Raw genomic sequence first — 22,534 nt, 5'->3', positions numbered from 1 at the left:
CAATGAATAGCAAATCTATGTCTGTGGGGAAAGTGGAAAGTGTTGCCCATTACCAGATACTGCTGGGAGCTACCTATCTTTTTTTGAATGTTGACTACACATGCGCACTACACCCTTTCCCCCCATGAGACTTGAATCCAAGACCTCATACAGGAAACCCCTCCATGTGGCCATTGCTGGGAGGTGCCCATCCTAGCTATAGAACCAGCAATACAATTTGCATCTTTTGGTATGAGTATTCAAGTGATAGTGAGAACGGTGATGTTGTTCTCGATATCTTTAAAGAGGTGAAGAAAACAACCATGGGGGAAAGGAAGGTTTTCTTTGGTGGCCAGATGAGGCTATTGCACGATCTCCTTTTAATAGAGAACTGGAAAATTTGTCAATCCAAACCTTCATTCCTTGGAGAAGGGTCACTTACTCAGAGTTTGTGAAGTTCAATGACTGAAAGGCAAAAGGAAACTAGAAGAATGCTACCACAGATTCCTTGACAGCACTTCCATCTCTGGCAGTTATGGGGTTGCCTCGGATTTGGTGTGAAAATTAAGCTTGAGCAAGCCAACCAAGGGGATTTGGTTGTAGTTTTTGTAGTTAGAAAAGACAACATTGATCTCCAACTGCCATGAATAGCTGAGTTGGGTAGGTTGTTCAGCTCAGGAAATGCTCGTACCCAAATGATGATAAGCAGAGTAGCTATCTCAACGAAATGGTACTGTTTTCTGTCACAGATGCAAATTTTTTTAAGAAGAGAAGAATATTCAAGATACAAATCAAGGTAGGAGGTGCCTAACCAAGCAAACAAACAAAACGAAAACAAATCAAGAAACAACTAAAGGATAACTATCTCTCTACTTTGAGGCTTTTGGGAGTAACACCAACACATGCCAAAGATTCTGTCATAGACTTTGTGCTTCTCACTGAATGCTTCCAAGAAATTTGAATTAACCTAGCTAGAGCTTTCTTCATATTATTTAGAATTGCCATTGATTGCTCATAAAAATAAGCTAGCTAGAGCTTTCTTCATATTTTAGAGAAACATCATTGATTGCTCAAGAAGGTAGGCAAAAGTATTGGGGAAGTTCAGTTGAAGGCCAAACTTGTAATAAAATTTCAGTAACTCAAATTTTGAGAGTGAGGGGTAAATGAGCAATCGTTTCCTCCTTCCCATTTCAAGGCTTGCAAGCTTGATTTTCAACTATCTTCATGCTCCTGGTGACAATGAATGCTTCAGAGGAATTTCTTTTTTCATCCCATCAGATCATTACCAAATCTTCCAATATAAGTGTCAAGGGAGAGTAAGTTACAGTAGAGGCCTCAGAATCAGAAAATGTGGACCTCAAAATAATGTTCCAAATCAATCTTGGAAAATGAAAAATTTGTGCACAATATAAGAATAGCTTGTGAACAGATTCCACAAGCACTAAGCATTGGAAGGCATGGAGCTGGAGGAAGCTGGGAGTGAACATTGTAGTTATATTTTTTGGCAATTAGCTTCCTCCACTTTCTGGTTATGTCCGAGCCAAACCTCCATAGTATCTCTGATGGGAGGGAATAATTCATGGTTTTGTTGGTTAAACTTCAATTCTGCCAGTGCATTTGGACCAATCTCTACCAAGTTAACCAAGTGGAACTTAAATGTTTGGAGGTTCCCCTCTAGGGTAATCTCTATATAATAGCTGCAATGCAGTTAACCAGTCTCACTTGACATTGAAATGAGGGAGAATTGTCTGGCTTGACAAGAGTAACTAGGCTTGCAAGAGAGGGATGATTCCAATTCCAGGTTGCCAATCTTTCTCAAAAGTCCCAAGGATCAGATTCCAGTTTGGTGGGCTTGAGACAAAGAGGGTAATTCACAATATGGATAAGGGAGAGAGGTAAAACTACATATGAGGATCATGGCCTTTTCATTTCTTTTTGGAATGACTAAATTTATTTAAAGAGATGCTGAGCTTTGTGGCATGTCTTGAATCTTGGCAATAATCAGTTGGAAAAGCCACCGAGAATAAAAATTGGTAATTTACCAGGTATCAACCATATGAGAGCTCACTCTGAACCTCCAAATTGTCAGGAGTGTTTCTTTAAAAATACTCACAAAGCAACAATCTCAAGTATGCACCATTTGAATTTGTTGGCAGTCAAGGATGGATGATAATTCCCATAGGAGTGGAGCTACTCCTTCAAATCCAAAGTCTAGCCAATGATTGTAGTCATGGACAAATTAAGACCATGTGATAAGGAAATTAATAAATTCACCCACAACCAAAAATTATCTCATAAAAAGTAGAGACTAGCACTTTAATGTTCATGACTTATTAAAGGTTCTCATCACAAAGCAAATTGAGCCATCTACAAATTGAAGTGTTGATACTCTCGTTAAGATGTTAGAGAAGGAAGGCATAGAGTGCTAAAACTTATCATGAGCAAGTGAATGCGTGCAACAACTTTCCTTGAATTTTTTCTCCTTTGTGGGTTCCTCTATCCGAGATAATTGGAGAATCATGGCTAAGATGCGGATTGGAACCAAGGTCCAAGTCATACAGAAATGGACTCCTCCAGAGCCTGGTTTCCTAAAGTTGAATTTTGATGGTTTTTCTCTCGGTAATCCCGGGATTGTTGGCTTTGGGGGAGTTATCTCGGGTCCCTCCAGTAATTAGTGTTTCTCGTATGCTGGCCCATTAGGTATTTCTAACTCAACATCAGCTTAACTCCTTGGCTTCCTAAATGGACTTTACGTTTTCAGAGACAATTGCAGTGGTCCGTTCCACATTGAAGGGGACTCGAAGGTGTTTATTGGTTGGTGCAATTGTGCATCCTCTCCCCCATGGCGCCATTGGAACATTTTTCGGGATATTCTAGAAATTGCCTCTCTTCTCTTGTATTTAGTCTCACATTTCGAGATTTGCAAATTCAACAGTAGATGTGCTTGCCATGCAGGGAGCAACCCTTCAATCTCTTGTTGTTAGGGATATGTTCCCTCTGCCTTTGTAAATTTTCTCTGTTAATATATATACATCCTTTTCGAAAAAAAAAAATACAACTTTCCTTGAAATTCAATGGAAACAGGGGGTCACCTTATTTGAGTCCATGGGCACATTGGAAATTATCCATGGGCAGACTCATTAATCAAGAGAGAGGAGGTACAAGGGGCAGCTGTTTATCCATTTGCTCCTCTCTTGGAAGCTCACCGTTATCATGACCAGTTGACCAATTGACTCTATGAAGGCATTCTCTACATCAAGCTTGATGATGACCTCACGGCGACTGCTTGTCTTGAAGGAATGATGGAGCTCAAGGTAGGGAAGACTGGTTCCAAGATGTGCCTCCATTGATGATAGTACCCTTGACCTTGCTAATTGTATTTGTGGCTACCATGTTCAATCTATAGGAAAGGACCTTAGAAATTATTTTTATAAGCACTACAAATGTGACTAATTGGATGCTAGTCACCTGGGCATTCAACTTCGTTTTCCTTAAGACTTGAGAACAAGGATATAGGCAGCCATTATGCTGTTGATTATGCATCTGTCTTAAAATTCCTTAAATAAATTCACCTTGCCATTTTTCGAGAATTTTCTACTTCGCTTATAGAAATCAGCTATGATCTAGTGCAGACTAAACACTTTATGGCATGGCATCATGAAGGTCATAATTTCAATCTTTACTTGGGTGAATGGAAGCTCTAAGGAGGTAGCAACAGAGAGGGCCAGGGAGGTGACAGGAAGGCTGCATGTCAAGCATCTCTGCGGAAAGTCACGAGTACAGCCTCGCAATAGTAGATCAAAGTTTTCAATGACGCGGATTTATGACAGGTAAGAGACCCATTGATTCTCAAGGAAGTGGACTTGCTTGTCTCATTGGTTAAGGCCTCAAACTTGAATAATGATTGAGTTGGCATGAAATTGTTTTGGCCATTTGAACTGGGTTCTTTTCTCTTGATCAATCATGCCTTGAAGAGGCATTCTGTATCATGAAAGGATGTCAGACTTCCTTTTCTTCATGCTGCAAAAAGTTTCTTGAGAGCTTCATTCCAAAAAAAAAAATGTTGGGAGTTAACCACACAAAGACTTTCCTGCCAGCCATTCAGCAGGTAGTGAAATCCGTGATCCTCATGCTACATCTGTTACAAGCTGAAGGGAGGACCAAGACTTATGATTTCAATTGAGAAAGATTGGGCAATGGTCAGAAATTGGTCTAGGAAGTGCTCGACCTTGAGAGTTGAGAAACAAGTTGAACCAATCAGAGGTCACTGGGAAAATTCCAAGCTTGGACATTGAGCAGGGACAACCCATTGACATAACTGTATCTTGCTCTGGAGGGGAAATCTCCACCATCTAATAATTACTAACAAAGTAAGCAGATTTTCTTATTGTGATGATGAGTAGTGGGCCTCTTTAGTAGGACTGAGCAATAAAGATAATGACCAATTCAGTCCAAAATCCTCCCTGGCTCCATTGCAGGTAGGGCCCCAAATATTATAAATGTCTCAAACAGCACCCGAGGTTCTGGACGATGTTGGCATGGTAGGAGTGATGACCCCTGATGACCCTTCCACACATGAAGTAACTGAAGGCTGAAACATTTCCACAGCAGGAGTGTTTCTCCTCAAGGCTCCTGTTGAGTAGATGCATTCAAATCCCATGTCACATATTGCCAGATCTCTTTGATCAATGATTGATGGGTGGTTGCAAGTATGGTTCCTGGAATGAGGATGGGTTGGCATGAAAACTTCAAAATAATTGCTTTCAAGGAAAGATCTTAGTTTTTTGCACTGCCAAGTTGGTTTTTTCAATTAACTATAATGATTTGTGCTTTTTCTAATCTCTTGTATACTTTGAAGGTCAAGATGGATGAATAGAACATGCCTTTCACTTGAAAAAAACAGATTTGAAAATAGTACTTGTTAAAAAGTACACTAGTTGCCATGTTGGTTTGGCTGGTATGGACTATTTGTCTTTATATAAAAAAAAGGTATGGACTATTTGCAATGTAATTGAAATTATATTCCAAGATCCACTAATCACCTAGCAGATAATCAGGCTAAATTAGGCGTTTCCCTCCAACATTTTGTTGTGGAGGAAGCCATTGTTCTATAAGGTATTTGTATTTGTTATTTTTTCTTTTTTTAGTCATATATCCATACCTTTTTACTCAAAAAAAAAAAAAGAAAAGGTATGGACTATTTGGTGCAAAATGTGGATGAGTTAAAGGCCATACTTTTCTAGGAGCTTGGAATTGAATTGGATATGCCTATTGTTCGAAACTAGATTGTGTTAAGATTGCATTCAGCAAATTTTTGGTGTCTTTTCCAGTTGTAGCTTTCCTTTCGATGAAAAATAAAAGTAATTTTGGTGTCATAGTTATCAAAACCTCAATCATGGTTTCTTAAAGTCTTTAAACTCCTCGAAGACGGTTATTAGTTGGTGTTCCAAAGACAACCTCCCCCCTTGGCGTCACTGGCCCATCACTGATAGTATTGCTGACATTGTATCTTCTTTGCATTGTAATTGGAATCTCATTCCTAGATCAACCAACTCTTTGGCTGATAAATTGGCTAAATTCGGAACTTCCCAGCAATCTCTCATTGTTTGGGAAGGATTTCCTCTTTTGTAATATGCTATTTTGAGCTTTTGTCTTAATAAAAATCAGCATCATTAAAAAAAAAAAAGTGTTTAAACTCTTTAGATGAGAATGCCATTCTTGCGATTTGTATTCCATTTAAAAAAAAAACTATTAAAAAGAAAAAAGGTGAGAATGCCATTCTTAAGTTCCATCAGTCTCTTCATTTATATAGTCACATAAGTACAAACTGAGCTTGTGCAATGGTTATTGGAATGGGAGTACTTTTATGAGGGGAACACTCCCTGGGTGATATATGTCTACTTCTTCATGGGTGACGTATGTTGTATATACTGTTGTTATGTTTCCCTTAAGATCTCTGAGGACCATCTTTGGCTTTATATGCCAAATTTACAACATGATTTCTTGATTATGTTGCCAAAAGCGAGCATGGTTGAAAAATACATAATTCGATGCGCTGATGAACTCCATTTTCCTTAAATTATCTGTATTTTAATTGGGAATTTTGCCTATACCTGATTTATTTAGTTTGGATCTTTCCTTGTATTGATTTACTTACCTGTGGACTCACTTTTGTACCATATACATCATGGCAGTTCCACGAGGACAAGGCCCAAATAAAAGATGCACTGAAGATGGGGAAGGTGATGTCCTTGATACTTTTTTACATATCAGACCTAACTACAGTTTTTCTCATATTTTAGTGTTCTTCAGATAAATATGTCATTGACATGGATGTTTGAAGATTTTAAAGCTGCAATCTCTGAGGATGCTGCCTGTCAAAAAATCTCAGAGATCAACCTGAAGGTATGTTTATTTTTAAAGAATTTAGCATTTATTTTTCCTTTGTTCCCCTATCTGGCACAGTATAGGCTGCTGCCTATGGTGTTTGAGGGTTTGTCTGATCTATATTCCAGTATCCAAATGGATTTGTTTCAAGCAGATTTCCTTTTCATTGAATCCAAGCTGATCAGATCAGTGAGTAATAGCATTTCTGGTATATGGGTTTGTTGTAAGGAATGCGCCATGAGAAGATTCAATTTTGAGTATTTAAGACTGAAAAAAACGAAATTTTGACCATATACACATGATTAGTCTGTTTTTTGTGATGTTAAAAGGAGCTTGCTAATCAGGTATATGGTTACCAATATCAGAAGATTGGTCTGAAAGTCATTAATTTTTGGGTTTTGGAATGATGTCTATATTGTCTAAAAGCAAAAATGCTGGATTATCCAATAGGAGGCCCATGTACTGCTTCATCTACTCTTGATCTCATCATACTTTTTTTACTTATTTGTTGAGGTGAAGTCGTTTTGTTGTTTTAGCCTGCACGAATTGCTTCTGCAATTATTTTTTTGTCTTTTTTTGTTTGATGAACTTAGTATGTTCTAGAATGCGTTTATATTACTAGAGATGCAGTGGAGATGTTTTGTATGTGATCAACTAGAGGAGGAATTATTTGAGAAGTGGATATTGAGTGTCATAATTCTGTGTACTGTGGATGCTCTGGACAAAAGTTTGGAGCTTCAGGTTTTCTTTTGTCAGATATGTTTATGTTTATTCTACCCAATTTTTATTTCAGATGGTTTTTTTGGTATTTTCTCCTTTTCTAAATAAGTTTTTCATTGATTTGTTTCCTGCTCTATGCTTTCCAAGGTGAATGTAGCCTTGCTTCCAAGATGAAGATAACCTCCATATTCTGATATTGCAGCTTGTGTATGATGAGATGCTTGAGCGGCTTAAAGAAAAAGAAGAGAAGGAAGCTAAAAAGCGTCAGCACCTAGTGGATGATTTCTCTGACCTTCTAAACACCATCAAGGTATGGCCAATTCTTTTGTAGAAAAATGGGAACATTTTATTGAATTAGAGGAAATTACAGCAGATGAAGCTGAACATATATACAATATAAGCCAAAAAGATTTCCAGTTACCAAATGGTTAAGTGAATGTTTATTGGCCCCTTACATCTTGGTCAAGCAACTCCAATGATGCTAGGAAGTCACTCTTCGTTGAACACTAACTGCTAGCCACCATGGGATCTCCTTCCAACTTGAGCTAAATGACTTATGAAGATCTTTAATCATGAAGAAGTTATCTTAAATCTGCTTCCGTTGAACCAGCAACACCCAAATGACATGAGTAGGGTGGGTTTCAGCCTCATGGGGGTGGAAAAACACCACCACAGACAGAGGGGCCGGAGTTACCCTTAGGGCTCCATTCAATTTGAGAACCAGGAATTGTCTTGCTGTTGATATTCCTGATTCTGCTAGGGATACTTGGTTATTGTAACTTTTCGGTGGTGGTGGTGGGGTGGGCTGGGATGGGGACCTTAGTTATTGCGATTATGGTTGTGTGAACCAAATGAACTTACTGAACAGAGCATTCAATTTGAAATTCTATACAGTTCTTACTGACTTGAAGAAATGAATCCAATCTGCAACTATACTTGGCAAAAACAGGGTAGCCTTGGCTAAAATCTCAGGCTTGGCTGTTTAGGGTTTCACATTATTGGACCCCAAGTAACTTTCTTTCTATGGTTCATCCTTTCTGATTAATCTTTGTTACAGGAAATAACTGCATTTTCAACTTGGGAGGAGAGCAAAGGACTATTTGAGGACACCCAAGAATATAGGTATTTGTTGAACTTGTGTTGTCTTTATCCGCAGGAGTTGTCATACTGTGATTTTTTAATATGTTGTTTGTATATATTTATCCAGATCTATTAGTGAAGAGAGTTTGAAGGAGGAGATTTTTGAGGAGTATGTCACTCGCCTACAAGAAAAAGTGAAAGAGAAGGAACGGAAGAGAGATGAGGAGAAGGTCCTTGACTTTATATTTGATTCATCATATACACCTTTGTAAAACCAGTGAAAGATAACCATCTTGAGTTACTCCTGTTGGAACTATATTTCTTTCTTGATTTAGGCCTTTTCTCGATTCTTTTGGTTGGATACATGAACATCTTCTCTAATATATTTGTCTTCTTTTCTACTTGCAGGCAAAAAAAGAGAAAGAGAGAGAAGATAAAGAAAAGAGGAAGGACAAAGAGAGGAAGGAAAAGGAGAAAGAGCGGGACAGGGGAAGGGATCGTTCAAGAAAAGAAGAAACAGATATTGAAAATGTCGATATGTCTGAGAGCAAGGACGAGAGGAAGAAGGAAAAGGACAAAGAGAAAGATAGAAAGCACCGGAGGCGCCACCATGGTGAGGATGGTAGTTCCGACAAAGATGAGAAGGAAGAATATAAAAAGTCCCGTAGACATAGCAGTGACCGCAAGAAGTCAAGAAAGGTAAAACTCTTCTCTTTTGTGCATTTTGGCATTTGTGGAGACTCGCCCAAGGTTTTCCTTCTGTAAGACATCATACTTGCATCAAGAAAGCTTCCAAGGTGGTATTCTTTCATTCTATTGATCATCATTGATCAAAAGTTTCTCCAAAACTGATATTTTGACCTTAAGTAATAATTGGCACATCTTAAGCACCTTAGGCATCTTAGGGTTTTGGGCTTTTGGAAAAGTTTTTTTGCAGGGTTGGTCTTCCAAAGGTTTTGGTGTGATTTGAAGTCTAACTGTTCTTCTGCCGTGAACAGCATGGATACACAACTGAGTCTGATAGTGAAAACCGACATAAAAGGCATAAGCGAGATAGAGATGGGTCACGTAGGAATAATGATGATCTGGAAGATGGGGAGCTTGGAGAGGACGGAGAAATCCGTTGATCCTCCTGAAGTACTAGCTGGTTTCAAAAAATTTCATTTCTTGGTGCTGAATGAATGATCACTTGTAATGACATCTCTGCTTTTTGTTTCAACCATCTAGTGCGGAAAGTCTTGGCTTTCAACCCTTTTTGCAGCCGTAGCCTGTATAAGGTCAGTGAAGGAATGTATCAATGGTCCAATGTTGTAGGAATTAATGTTTCCAATGTACCTCTTAACCCAGTAAATCTTTGATTCGTCACCAGCTGATATCTCCACTTTTATTCCAAACAATGGACGGTGTTCTTCAAATTTGATGGGTCAGCTGTGGGTGCTGATGATCGAATACTCGGTATGATATATCGGCATCCATGCTAATGGCTGAAGGAAGCTGGTTGTTACTCATCTAGTGCATGGATGCTAATGTTTCCTATGCTGTTTTATTTATTGACGTCTAACAATGTATATAAAGTGTATATCTAGTTCTGTTTGGCCGGAGGATTCGGAATGAGTTAGAACTCTCTCTACAAGTTGGATCAAAATATTTAGTTCTCAAAATTAGGAGAAAGATGCAATTTGTTTCTCATGAAGATGATTATTTATCGTGGAGGTGCCATTTGCAAACGAAGAAGCAGAGAAAATCCCATTATTAATCGTTTTGAGTTTCTGATACGTGTTGTTTAGAGTAGGACAACGCTATAAATGTAATGATAATTTTAATATTTTACTTCTAACTGAATAGCTTTGTTAGCCCTTGAGCAACTGCAGGCTTGTTTTCTCATGAAGCAAGCTAGTTCGTCTTTAAAGGGAAATCGAATGATTGGAATATCAAGTTCCCATTGACCAATTTAACCATTGATTTTCCATGGGAATAACCGAATTTAAGGGAAACCATTAATTGATAATGGAGAGAGTAATATTTAGTTAAAAGATGACAATAAAGAAGAGGTTGTGCAAGCCTAGCAGACTCAATTGATGAAGAGTGATAAAGAGCAATAGCACATGGAGAAGGAGGAGGTTTATGTTGACCAACCCAATAGATATGTTCAAGTTGATAAGGAGCACAAGGTGTCTAAGTTGAACAAGGCACTCTATGGGCTTAAGCGGATCCTTGTGCTTAGTATACATGGATTGATGAGTATTTTATGTAGAGAGGGCAGGATTGAGCAATTCCCACATGAGCACACTTTATACATTAAAATAATGAGTGTGACATAAGTTACTTATCTATTTGTATGTGGATGATTTGAATTTTGTTGAATATACGACCAAAGTCTCACTTCTATGAAAGAGAGACTGAAGCTGATCATGGGGAGTAGAAATGAGTGCCATTGACCACTACTCGCCTAGACATTGTGTACAACATTGGGATAGTCAGTCAGTTCATGGAGCAACCACGATAGTCGCACTAGCAAGCTATTAAATATATTCCCAAGTACGTCAAAGGTACAACTAGTGTATTTTTTACTAGTCATTAGATTTATTTATGCTTGTGGGTTTCATAGGTAGTGATGGGCAGAAGATGGTGGAGAAAGAAAAAAAAATACCTGTTTTGGGTCAAGATGTTTTTCTTGGTCCTCAATAGCAGAAACCAGTATTTCATGGGATGAACAAACACAAAGATATCACTACATCAGATATCTAATTTGATTATAAAAAGAGAAACAAAAGAGAAAAGAAAAACTTGTGTATCGATGAGAAATCTGACATCAACATGATCAGAACTATGAAACTGCAAGTAACAGTTGAAGAGTGTGTTAGTGTCCCCTCTAGACTGAGGGGAGAACGTTGTCTCCCAAACCACCTCAACCTTCTCTTCTTTTAAATATTTGAACATTCTTTATTATGCCTGCGTTTTAATTTACCTGCAAGAAAAGATCGAATGAGTTTCATTTCATTTGATAAGGATGACTTCAAGAGTATGATTTCTTTGTCAAAAGCCAGAATAACAGAAAAAAAAAAAACAAATAATAAGAGAGGAATTAAGTGATTACAGAAGCTATAGCAAGGTTGTTTCATTGCTGGGTCATCTTCTGCTGCTGGAGGTTCTACACCAAATTTCATCTCACAGCTCATATCTTCAAAATCTACATCCAAACACATAACACATCCTTCAGGTGTTCTTTTCATAAAAATTCTCCTACACATAAACACAAGCACGTTTCTGTCTGTGTTTAAAAAATCTGAAAACAATCTAAATTGGCAGAGCCACCAGAGCCGCAACAATGGCGGATTTGCTGGCGACGGGTGACGATTGAGACATGTCAGGAGACAAGGATTTCATTGAAGCCATTGATTGATAGGAAGAAAACGAAAAAGGGATTTTCTGAAACTTTGGATTTAGGAACCTACTTGGGACCATGGTGACAGGAATTCCAAACGAATCCTTGAGGAACTTCTGAGAAGGAATCTTGCAAAGGTTGGTACACATCCCCACACAGTTACTACCCACTAAAAACCTGAACAAAAGCTTAAATGTTACCACAGTAATCAGCTCATTAAGCTTCATTCATTGCATGCTTAATTCTCAAGTTACCTGCATTTTTTTATATGAACCAGGCTTCTCTCTGTTTTTCCATCAACCTCTAATGCCTTCACCTTAAGTAATGAATTTCATCAAACAGTTTATTGGGAGATTTTCATCCCTAGTGAATCGTCTGTGGGTTGAGGTCTGTGTCTTACCTCTGACGGCCCTACAAGCCAATAAAAGAATAAGGTAGTGAAGATGGCAAAGAATTCCCTTGTTGCCTTCGATGGTGGAAGCAGTCTTCTGATCTGGTGTCCATATAACGAAGAAACACAAGCAAAAAACATATCATTTGTTACTCATATAATCATCCCAAGAAAAAAAAATCAAATTAGGGGTGAGCTTATGACTCAATTAGTGTTTTTATTTATGTGAGTTTCATATGAATGAAGATGGATCCTACATGAAAAGACATCCTGATCTTTCTCTTGTGTATGTACTAGCATTGGTTTGATCTCCTCAAATCGTATAGAAAAGATAAACGAAACCTATTTATCCATCTAAATAGAATTATAATTTCTTAAAGACCGAATGAGACCTCATTCCTATGTAAAAGTGGGATCGTTTCCCCGATTTTTCGGACAATTTGAACGTGACAATCGTCTTGTGGATTCCTCTCCATTTCTAGTTCTATGTTTATAAATGTCCATAGCTGCAATTTTGGTCTTACGTGACCCTATTTCTTTGACTTCTTTTTGTTATCAACAGCTCAAAGTGTTCAGTATATTGTAATGGGGATTGCTTACTAGGGAAAGAAAAAAGAGAGATGGTTTACCAGGGAGAGGATGTAGTTTGGAAAGGCTTTTTGGAGAGCTTTGAGGACTAGTTCATGCTGTTGATCTGTTGTTTTGATGTTTCTCCACATCAGAGAAGTAACCTCCAGAAAGCTCTCGTAGCCTTCTTTGCTACTACTGATCCCTGAAAATTAAGTTTCAATTGTCAAAAAGCAGCTTCATGGAAATTACAGAATCAAGACGTGCTCGTGTTTGGAATAAAGGGAACTGGGGAGCAGAAATGGAAGATGATCGTAGTAATACATGCACGACAGAGATGTAAGATTTCAGCCCAAAATCCACAGGGATGCCAAACAATAAACAAGGAAAAACGGAAGATAGGCCAGGAATCATGATAGATTCATGAGTATCATCTCAATTCTATAACAAGTCGGTCTTGAAGAAACAAATCGTGAATGCAGCGATGAGATTCTCGGCTGCTTAATTCACGTTTAAAGCTATTGAAGCAGCTCATATCTGAAAGAGAATTCGCAGTAAGGAGACAAACCAGTGGTGGCTTGGACACTCTGAGAGAGATGACGGATTGCGGTACGGCTAAACCAGCCATCGTCGTAGACCGTCGCCTGCAGCTCAGCTTTCTCCTTGGGCTTCGACATCACTGCCTGCACTCTCTGTAGTCTTTTTACGTCGTGGGACTTCCTGCTACCTGCAGCGATCGTGAGTACGCCTCCATTGTTGAAAACCGTCGCCTCCATTCCAAAATCACAAAGAAAGAAAGGACTAGCCGTCAATGTTATAACTTTGGAGAAACGCAGAATGTTTATGCCTTTGTCTTGTTCGGTTTAGCTCAGAAACAAGAATCTTTGGCACGTCCTTCATCTTCTACCCAACAGATGCTTTTTGTCCGGACTCTAAACCACTATCTGAACCTTAAGTCATTGTCTGACCTTGCTGGGATTGTTAATTAAACCCAGAATCTCTTACGTGTTGAATTAAGTTCTGAAAAGATGTTTCTCAAAATTGGAGGTCGGACATGCACAACTCACCAGATTAGATCCATTATCAAGTAAAACCAAGGAGTTTGGAATATCGGATCCCCTCCTTGTCTACCACAAGAACTCACAGCGGAGAGCTTGATGTGAAAGGGGTCGGACAAACAGCACAATCCATGACCAGTAACGATTCCGGAATGCGAATAAAACAATCTCCTCCTAACAGACGGTGCCGAGTTTCTTGTTTCTGTCTATGGAGGAGATACCGACTTTGCTCTAACCTCGCCACCAAACCATGCATTCGTTCACGACTCTTGATGAAGATTATGATGGAAAGTTGTATCGAAATGATTAAAATAGAGAAACGAAGGGCGGATTTATCCACTCGACCTGTGTGTTTCAGAGCAAGAACGGATTGGCCGAAGCAGTAAATACGAGGATTTGCTATTTCAGCAAGTTCCAATCCTTACAGACCGTGAACTTTATTTAAGTTTACAGGTTGTGGCTCCATTTAGATCGGCATAATCGATTAGTCATCTACCCTAAACCCTAATCTGGATGATTTGTATATAAATGGTACAAGATTTGCTCATATAAAGATTATTAGTAACTAAATGAAATGAATATGGTAGAAGGCTTATTTCATAATCAAAATTGCCCACATAAGAGAAGGAATTTTTCAATTTTTCAATTTTCTTTTGTAATGTAAGAAAAATGGTTTATATACCATTAGTTTTAGTATCCAAAATCCATATACTTTATGGTGTTTTGGCTTGAAGACATACCCACAAGATAAAAAGAAATATCTAAAATTCATAATTTTTTGGGTGTTTGGCGCAAAGATATACCCCCAAGATAAAAAGAAATCATCCCTTTAAAGCAACAAATAAATTCGGTCCCTTGGGAAACCATAGACTTGTTAGGGTGCTCTGATACCGATTTTGTCGGTTGTAAAATTGATAGGAAGAGTATTAGTGGTAGTTGCCACATACTAGATTGCTATATTGGTTTTCTAAGAAATAACATTTTTGTGGCCATTTCCATTACTGATGAATGAAGCTAATTATATAGTTTTTGGAAGTTGTTGTGTATAACTTTTATTGGATGAAATAACAGTTAGAAGACTCAAGGTTGAATCAAAATTAAATTCCTTTGACAATATGAGTTTCATTAGCTTAAGCTTAAGTAAGAACCCAATTTAGTATTAGTAGTCTAAACACATTGAAAATAGACATTACTTCATTGAAAGATTGGTTCAAACTCGGAGAATTAAGAATGAATTTGTTCCTACCGAGAAAATGCTTAGAATTCAATAGATTCTTTAAATGAAGAGGAGAACTAGGGTTGAACAACCTTACTAAGCCTACCTAGCTCAAAATTAATGATAAATGAAGGTATCCCCATTAAAATAAAATTAAAGCTTGAAATGAATTGAAAAGTATTAAACCTGAAAATTCAATGTACCCATGATCAATCATTTACTTAAGTTAATGATAGATCATCCTAAGATTGATTGATCAACATTCATGCAAAATAACCGATCATGTTACTGATGATCAACAACCTTACATTGTATGATTGATCGTTGTTGCAAAGACCAATTTTTTAAATAGGCTTTAGTTTTTATTTAAAAACTTTCCTAAACACAAATCTGAATCCCTAACTCTCCAAAAACTTCCTATCTTCCCATCAATGATCAATTGCTACTGGATTGAAGTGTTTCTCAACGAATTTTTACCTTATCAAAACCCTAAAACCCCTCTTGGCCCTGGAGTGACCTCTTTTTTTTTTTTTTTTTTTTATCTTTTCACTTTGCCTAGTAGCTCTTACAGGATTTCTTGATAAGAGTCAAGGTCTCTACCTTTCCCAAAGTTATTATAACATCAATGGCATAGATTAAATTTAGCTTAGGAAGAAATGGGCAAAATGAGCCCTCCGAATTTCCAGATTGTAAGGGGAATTTTCAATAAAAAACTCAGAGATGTTATTATAGAAATAGATAAATGAATAATTTCCCAATACTTTACCTTCATTGATACAATTATTTATAGTTACAGAATGATAAGATGATAAGGATTATTTCGAAGAGAGTTTACATGATTGTAGATTTACAAGTGTACATGACTATAGAGTTATAAGTTGAGACAATCTCAACTTCTCTTATACTTATCTTCTTTATCTCTATCATGCCCCCGCAAGATGAAGCTCCGAGAAGAGATTTCAATCTTGGTCTTCAAGAAGAGGAAGCGTGTTCGGGGAAGCGGTTTAGTGAGAGCTTATGCTAATTGATCAACAGATGATACCTGAGTCACCCGAAGAGCACCAGTCTGAACGTGTTCTTGAATGAAGTGATAATCCAAAGCTACATGTTTCATGCACGAGTGAAAAACTGGATTAGAGCATAAATTTATAGTCCCTATATTGTCACAATAAAAGACCGGTTGTTGTGAAAGAAAAACACCAAGGTCAGTGAAAAGAGAACAAATCCAACGGATCTCACCTGCAGTGGTTGCAACAGATCGATATTCCACCTCGATAGAGGATCGAGCCACAGTTCGTTGCTTCTTAGAGCTCTAAGAGATAGGATTGCGACCGAGGTAAACAATAGAGGCACCGGTTGAAGTGAAATCGTCCTTGTTACCTGCCAAATCAACATCAGAGAACGCATGAGGGGACAAAGAAGATTGCCGATGTAAGATCCAAAGTCCCACAGAGATATCATAACAAACACTTGATAGCATCTCAATGATCAATAGTGGGGCAATGCATAAACTGAGATAACTTATTTACCACACAAGCAATGTTAGGGCTAGTGAGAAACAAATATTGCACACTTCCAACATCAGTTTGATATTCAAATGTATCGGAGAGTGTTTTGCCAAACTGAAGTCTGAGTGTAAATGATGTGGCAAGTGGTGTAGCGACAGGCTTTGCATTGGTCGTGCGTGTGCGAGCAAGGAGATCACAGATATACCAACGTTGAGACAAAAGTAGGCTAATTGATCATCTTTGTGGCGGAAGGTAGAGAATAAGAACCGTCAACGAACTTGAGGAGATCATAACAAAAAAATACCCTCCATCTGAGCTTGCCAGCTAAAATAATTTTTGGAGGTTAGTTTGACCGAGTTAAAAAAAATAACCTCCACAAATAGAAGCTGAAAAAAATAACCTCCACAAATAGAAGCTGAAAAAAATAACCTCCGTCTGAGCTTTCCAACTAGAAATAAATATTTCCGATACTTTACCTTCATTGATACAATTATTTATAGTTACAGAATGATCAGGATCTCGTAGAGAGTTTACATGATTGTAGAGTTACAAGTGTACATGACTGTAGAGTTACAAGTTGAGATACTCAACTTCTTTTATCCTTATCTTCTTTATCTCTGGGGGGGGGGGGGGGGGGGGGGGGGGGGGGGGGAGGAGGAGGAGGAGGAGAGTCTGGGCAGATGGCCGTCGGGGTGAATAGTGGCTTCGAGGGGAGGGGGGTAAAATAGATCGACCGAGAGAGATTATGGTGTGGTGCTGGCGAGGGAGTTGCTGGCAGAGCGAACGACTACGGCAGCGGGGTGACGATGATGAGGATGTCGGGTTTATCTTCTTTATCTCTATCAGTTATTTCATGGAACTATTCTTGGAGAGAGGCATGGTTGAACCTGCCAAACTAGACATGAGCTTCTACTAGAGAGAGGATATTATTAGATGGAACTATTCTTGGATAGAAGCATGGTTGAACGTACCAAACTAGACTCGAGCTGCTACAAGAGAAAGGTTAGTGGTTTGACTAAATATATTTGGGCATTATGAGACTATATTGAGGGTAAGCTGTGAGATCTATGCAAATTGAGTCAAAAGTATTTTGTTCCAATCTCGGCTAGTGAAAGAAGAGGTGAAGAACTGAGGTTCACCTCAAATGAGAAACACGTAGAGATCTTAATGACTCTGAGCGAGCCAAATGATATGTTAGGTACTCAATAAGAATAAGCTACAGAGATATGTGAAGCTACACCTGTAAATGAATCAAATTTGTTTCGAATATTGAAATTTTGAATATATTTGTTAGTAAATATCTGGATATCCGAAAAACTACCTGAAGTAATAATTTCGAATCCGGTTCCATTGGACAATATACAGCTTTGGAATCACATAATGAAAATGATTAAAAGAAAAACCACAAAACAGACAAAAAAAACTACTGAGAGAAGAAGAGATGTAGAGAAAAGTGTAGAGGGAGATAGAAAAAAGAAGAGAGATAGACGACCAAGAGAAGAAGAACAGTAGAGAAAGTAGCCGAAGGGGTTGAGAGAGATGCAACAGAAAAGAAACAAGAAAAATGACCAAGATAAGAAGCGAGGCAGAGAAAGCGGCTGGGGGGTGTTGAGAGAGAGGAAACAAAACTGAAAAGAAGAAACGTAGAGAGAACCGCTAAAAGAGGGGCCAAGAGGTTGAGAGCGAGGGGATGAAAGAGAAAAAAAATTGGAATGAGAGAAGACTAATAGAGAAAGAGGGGCTGAAAGAGGGCCAAATAGAGGATTTGAGAGAGACTTTGAGAGAGCCAGACAAGAGAGAGAGGTAGAGAGTAGGAAGGACTTACCAGCAGAGAGCGAAAAAATGGGCATATCAGAGAGAAGCAAGAACATCCACACCAAAAATCTTGAGTTCAAAGAAAGATAAGAAAGAGCAATGATGGATAGAAACGAGGAAATCACGCTTACAAGAAAAGAGGGATATGAAATGCACCAAGGGAGAGAAACAAGGAAATCACACTGAGCAAAAGTGGGAAAGAGGAAAAGGAAAGGGGAAATTGGATGAGTACCTTTTCGGATCAAGACCACCCTCATATAATCACTGATACTATCAACCCAGTTAGATTAAAATCAAGGATTGAGTATGGAGTTACCACTCTTCATGAAGATAGTAACCCATATACTCAAATACAAGAAAGGAAACCTTCTTAAGTTTTACAACAGTAATATCTATTGACTATGGGCCTTGACTCAGAAAATCAAGATTGATTATTGGTCTTAATGATGTATCAGATGGTGGACGTGATGAACAATATTAGAGTTGATTCTTAAGCGCCATGGGATAGAGTTTGATCATGAGGTCTCTCTTATGAAGTCTAAGAAGATGGTGATAGGGGAGATCAAGTTTAAGAAGTTGAGATTTGAAAATTTTAGGGGGCAATGGGTCTCCAAGCACCAGAAAGGAAAAGAACCCCAGGAAGTAGAGTGTTTGGCTTATGAGCCTAGTCCTAATAGGGACTAACCCAAGCACTATGCTTTTGAAAGGAGAAAGAGGGAGCAGTATCCTCAAGCACAGACGGGTTGACAAAGCTTGAAGAGGACATGGCCAAGATTAAATCAAAACAAGCTCAGATTGAAGGATTATTCTACATCATCCTAGCATATATTTAACACATTATCCCTCCACCACTTTCACCTCCAACTTAGGAGTAGAGCCTAAGACTCTTGTTCTTTTCCATACCCTCTTTGACCTAACATTGACATTACTTGTATCCTGAAAGCTTTTAATATTTTGGCATTATGGATAGTGCTACTTTAGTAAATCAAATTCATATCCCATTTTGTAAGACAATTTGAAATTAATAGAATGCTTGGCCTCTATGTCGTATTTTGCTTCTTTATTATCTTTTTGATAGCTGACAAAAAGGAGGGAAAGATTTATGAGTAGATCAAGGGAGAGTAAGTTTGATATGAATGCATTAAAAATAAATACCATGCATGCACAAATTAAGGGCGGAGTAAATTAACATGCGTGTACAAAGTTGTCGGAACTTTCATTTTCCATATCCTATGTTTTGTCATCATAAAAAAATGGGGAGTTTAACGGCCCAGGTTAACTTAGGTCATCGACATTGATGATAAAAAAAACTTAAATCAATAAAATTTAATATTAGTAAACTGAGTATTTTAGGATGAAGAAATGACATTGCCTTCAAGAGACACACACATTCTACGAGGAAGAACCAGACCAACCAACATAAAAGACCTTAAGCGAAGATAAAGTCATCTTGAAGAAGCACCTACAAAGAAGGAAGGATGAAAACTTGAAGATCTAGAGTCGAAGTCTCATAGAAAATCTCAAAAACTCTAACAATGTAAAAGGACAACTAGCAAAATTTCAATTCTTAGGTAAAAGTTTATTTTGGAGCATTAGTATATATAATGATTTTGAAAACCATATTGTAAAATTTCATACAAATGTTTTAAAAATAAGTAATCCCTTAGTTTTAGCCTAACCCTTGTTTAGAGTACTTAATTACATACATTGACAAAAGGTATGATTGATTATTATCCTAAACCTATGATCGATCATCCAATGTACAACAAAAATTTACAGCATAATACGATTAATCATCCTTTATGTGCATGATCAATCATCTAGAATGTTGCAATGTAGAAATTATAAAACATGATTGACCATCTTTTATGGATATGATCGATCATCTAGAATGTTGTTGGCAAGTGTATATATGATTAATCATTGCTAATAAAGCACGATCGATCATTTAGATTTTCGCTCTCAAAGAGTAAAAAGTCCAAATTTGCCAAGTTTTCCCAATTCTCTGCATATCTCTTGGTACTCCTAGTTCCATCAAGCTTGACATACTTCATTACACATGTTTAAAGAATTGGAAACTTGGATCTCATTAGGGATTAGCTCTCCAAAAGAAAGGTGTAACTTTCATTTCTCTTTTGTATTTTCGCTTTATTTTAAAGAGGTTTTGTAGAACTTTGAATCCAGAAGGGGAGTGTCTATTATAGCCATATAGTTGTAAGAAAATCTCTTGGGGGAGAGATTGAGATAAATATAATTGGTTATTACACCTGACTTAAAGAGAATCGTTGAGTCTCTTTGTAATTTTGCTAGCAAATTAGTGAACTACAACCAGATAGTTGTAAGAAAATCTCTTGGGGAGAGATTGAGATAAATATAATTGGATATTACACTTGATAGGAAGGAAAACAAAAAAGGGATTCAGGGATTTCATTGAAGCCATTGATTGATAGGAAGAAAACGAAAAAGGGATTTTCAGCAACTTTGGATTGGACGAAGAGAAGCACAGTAGGCTTCTCCAAATGGTTCTCTTGTAGCTTGAGTGGTTCACTTGTGGGTCCTTTCTACCTGATCGTTGCCTGCCAACATGAGAGCATGACCCTTTGAAATCGGATGATCTATCAAGAGCGAGTTTGAATTGGCTTTAGAAAGCTCTTTTTTGCTTGTTTAAGACCATCTGTTACTTTTGAAAGTCGAAAGATTTTCATTTCTCATATCTCTATTTCAGTAAACGTTTTGACACTAGTTGCTGCTTGAAAACAAAATTGTTCTACAGTCGATGAAGATGTAGGAATTCTTGAGCGATGAATTTCATCAAACAGTTTATTGGGAGATTTTCATCCATAGTGAATCGTCAGTGGGTTGAGGTCTGTGTCTTACCTCTGACAGCCCTAGAAGCCAATAAAAGAGAAAGCTAGTGAAAGCATTCCCTTGTTGCTTTCCATGGAGGAAGCAGTGTTCTGATCTGGTGTCCATATAACGAAGAAACACAAGCGAGAAAATATCATTTGTTACTCATATAATCATCCCGAGGAAAAAAGAATCAAATTAGGGATGAGCTTACGACTCAAATAGGGTTGTTTGTGATTAAGTGTAAGCATATGATACACCTTAATTTCCTGATTTCAAAAGATATTTAGGGGCATTTCCCTATAATTTCCACGTATCAAAAGGACATAAAAAACACCAACATTAAACAAGCACATATTATTGGCATAAAACTTTATCTTATGTTTGTGTATGTACTAGCATTGGTTTGATCTCCTCCTATCGTATAGAAAAAGATAAACGGAACCTATTGATCCATCTAAATAGAATTATAATTTCTTAGTTTGTGTACTAACAGCATCACTAGTCCTCTCTAATCACCTGGAGAGGACCAAATGAGACCCCATTCCTATGTAAAAGTGGGATTGTTTCCCCGATTTTGCAGACAATTTGAACGTTACAATCGTCTTTTGGATTCATCTCCATTTCTAGTTCTATGTTTATCTATGTCTATAGCTGCTATTTTGGACTTACGTGACCCTATTTCTTGGAATTTCTTTTTTGTTATCAACAGCTCAAAGTGTTCAATATATTGTAACGGGGATTGCTTACTAGGAAAAGAAAGAGAGAGATGGTTTACCAGGGAGAGGATGTAGTTTGGAAAGGCTTTGTTGAGAGCTTGGAGGACTAGTTCATGCTGTTGTTCTGTTGATTTGATGTTTCTCCACATCAGAGAAGTAACCTCCAGTAAGCTCTCGTAGACTTCTTTGCTACTTCTGATCCCTGAAAATTAACTTTCAATTGTCAAAACGTGCTCGTGTTTGGAATAAAGTGAAGTGAAGTGAAGAGCAGAAAATGGAAGATGATCGTAGTGATACATGCACGACAGAGATGTAAGATTTCAGCCAAAAATCCATAGGGAGGCCAAACATTAAACTAGGAAAAACGGAAGATAGGCCAGGAATCATGATAGATTCAGGAGTATCATCTCCAATCTATAACAAGTCCGTCTTGAAGAAACAAATCGTGAATGCAGCGTTGAGATCTTCAGCTGCTTAATTCACGTGTAAAGCTATTGAAGCAGCTCATAGCTGAAAGAGAATTCGCAGGAAGGAGACAAATCAGTGGTGGCTTGGAGACTCTGAGAGAGAAGTTGGATTGCGGTACGGTTAAACCAGCCATTGTTGTAGACCGTCGCCTGCAGCTCAGCATCCTCCTTAGGCTTCGACATCACTGCCTGCACTCTCTGCAGTCTTTTTACCTCGTGGGACCTCTTGCAACCTGCAGCGATCGTGAGTACGCCTCCATGCCTGAAAACCGTCGTTTGGAATGAGAGAAGAAGACAGACAGAGAAAGAGGAGCTGAAAATATTAGGGGGCAATGGGTCTCCAAGCACCAGAAAGGAAAAAAGCCCGAGGAGGTAAGAGTGTTTAGCTTATGAGC

At 38.0% G+C, this 22,534-nt stretch overlaps 2 protein-coding genes across 3 annotated transcripts in view; one reads left to right on the top strand and one right to left on the bottom strand.

The window, feature by feature from the left end:
- LOC137947874 (pre-mRNA-processing protein 40A-like) overlaps positions 1-9,534 on the top strand; it is a 28,416-nt gene extending 18,882 nt beyond the window's left edge. For both annotated transcript variants that reach the window (XM_068793694.1, XM_068793695.1), the window contains exons 23-29: positions 6,174-6,221; positions 6,292-6,384; positions 7,289-7,396; positions 8,144-8,208; positions 8,294-8,396; positions 8,575-8,865; positions 9,165-9,534. In XM_068793694.1, the coding sequence (XP_068649795.1) occupies positions 6,174-6,221; positions 6,292-6,384; positions 7,289-7,396; positions 8,144-8,208; positions 8,294-8,396; positions 8,575-8,865; positions 9,165-9,293 (837 nt within the window). In that variant the 3' untranslated portion in view covers positions 9,294-9,534. The remainder of the gene's footprint in view (positions 1-6,173; positions 6,222-6,291; positions 6,385-7,288; positions 7,397-8,143; positions 8,209-8,293; positions 8,397-8,574; positions 8,866-9,164) is intronic.
- Positions 9,535-11,012: 1,478 nt separating this feature from the next.
- On the bottom strand, positions 11,013-13,285 carry LOC137948483 (beta-carotene isomerase D27, chloroplastic-like). The gene is made up of 7 exons (XM_068794565.1): positions 13,078-13,285; positions 12,572-12,714; positions 11,952-12,044; positions 11,806-11,867; positions 11,622-11,728; positions 11,264-11,356; positions 11,013-11,134 (listed from the first exon to the last, which is right to left on the bottom strand). Exons 1-7 carry the CDS (start codon positions 13,283-13,285, stop codon positions 11,091-11,093), a joined length of 750 nt encoding a protein of 249 aa, XP_068650666.1. The 3' UTR covers positions 11,013-11,090.
- Between the last annotated feature and the right edge of the window lie 9,249 nt (positions 13,286-22,534).

The sequence above is a fragment of the Aristolochia californica genome, unplaced genomic scaffold (genome assembly GCF_029961685.1).
Source record: "Aristolochia californica isolate CCGP_79_NKW_82.1479 unplaced genomic scaffold, dmAriCali1.0.hap1 SCAF_13, whole genome shotgun sequence".
Taxonomy (NCBI): domain Eukaryota; kingdom Viridiplantae; phylum Streptophyta; class Magnoliopsida; order Piperales; family Aristolochiaceae; genus Aristolochia; species Aristolochia californica.
Note: the sequence above shows the minus strand (reverse complement) of the source record. Positions and strands in the feature narration are given on the sequence as shown.

Coding starts and splice junctions, on each gene's coding strand:
- LOC137948483 (XM_068794565.1), bottom strand. CDS start 13,285: ATGGAGGCGACGGTTTTCAACAATGGAGGCGTACTCACGATCGCTGCA. Junction 12,715..13,077: donor GAGTGTCCAAGCCACCACTG/GTTTGTCTCCTT, acceptor CTTAATTTTCAG/GGATCAGTAGTAGCAAAGAA. Junction 11,357..11,621: donor TCCTGTCACCATGGTCCCAA/GTAGGTTCCTAA, acceptor GTTTGGATGTAG/ATTTTGAAGATATGAGCTGT.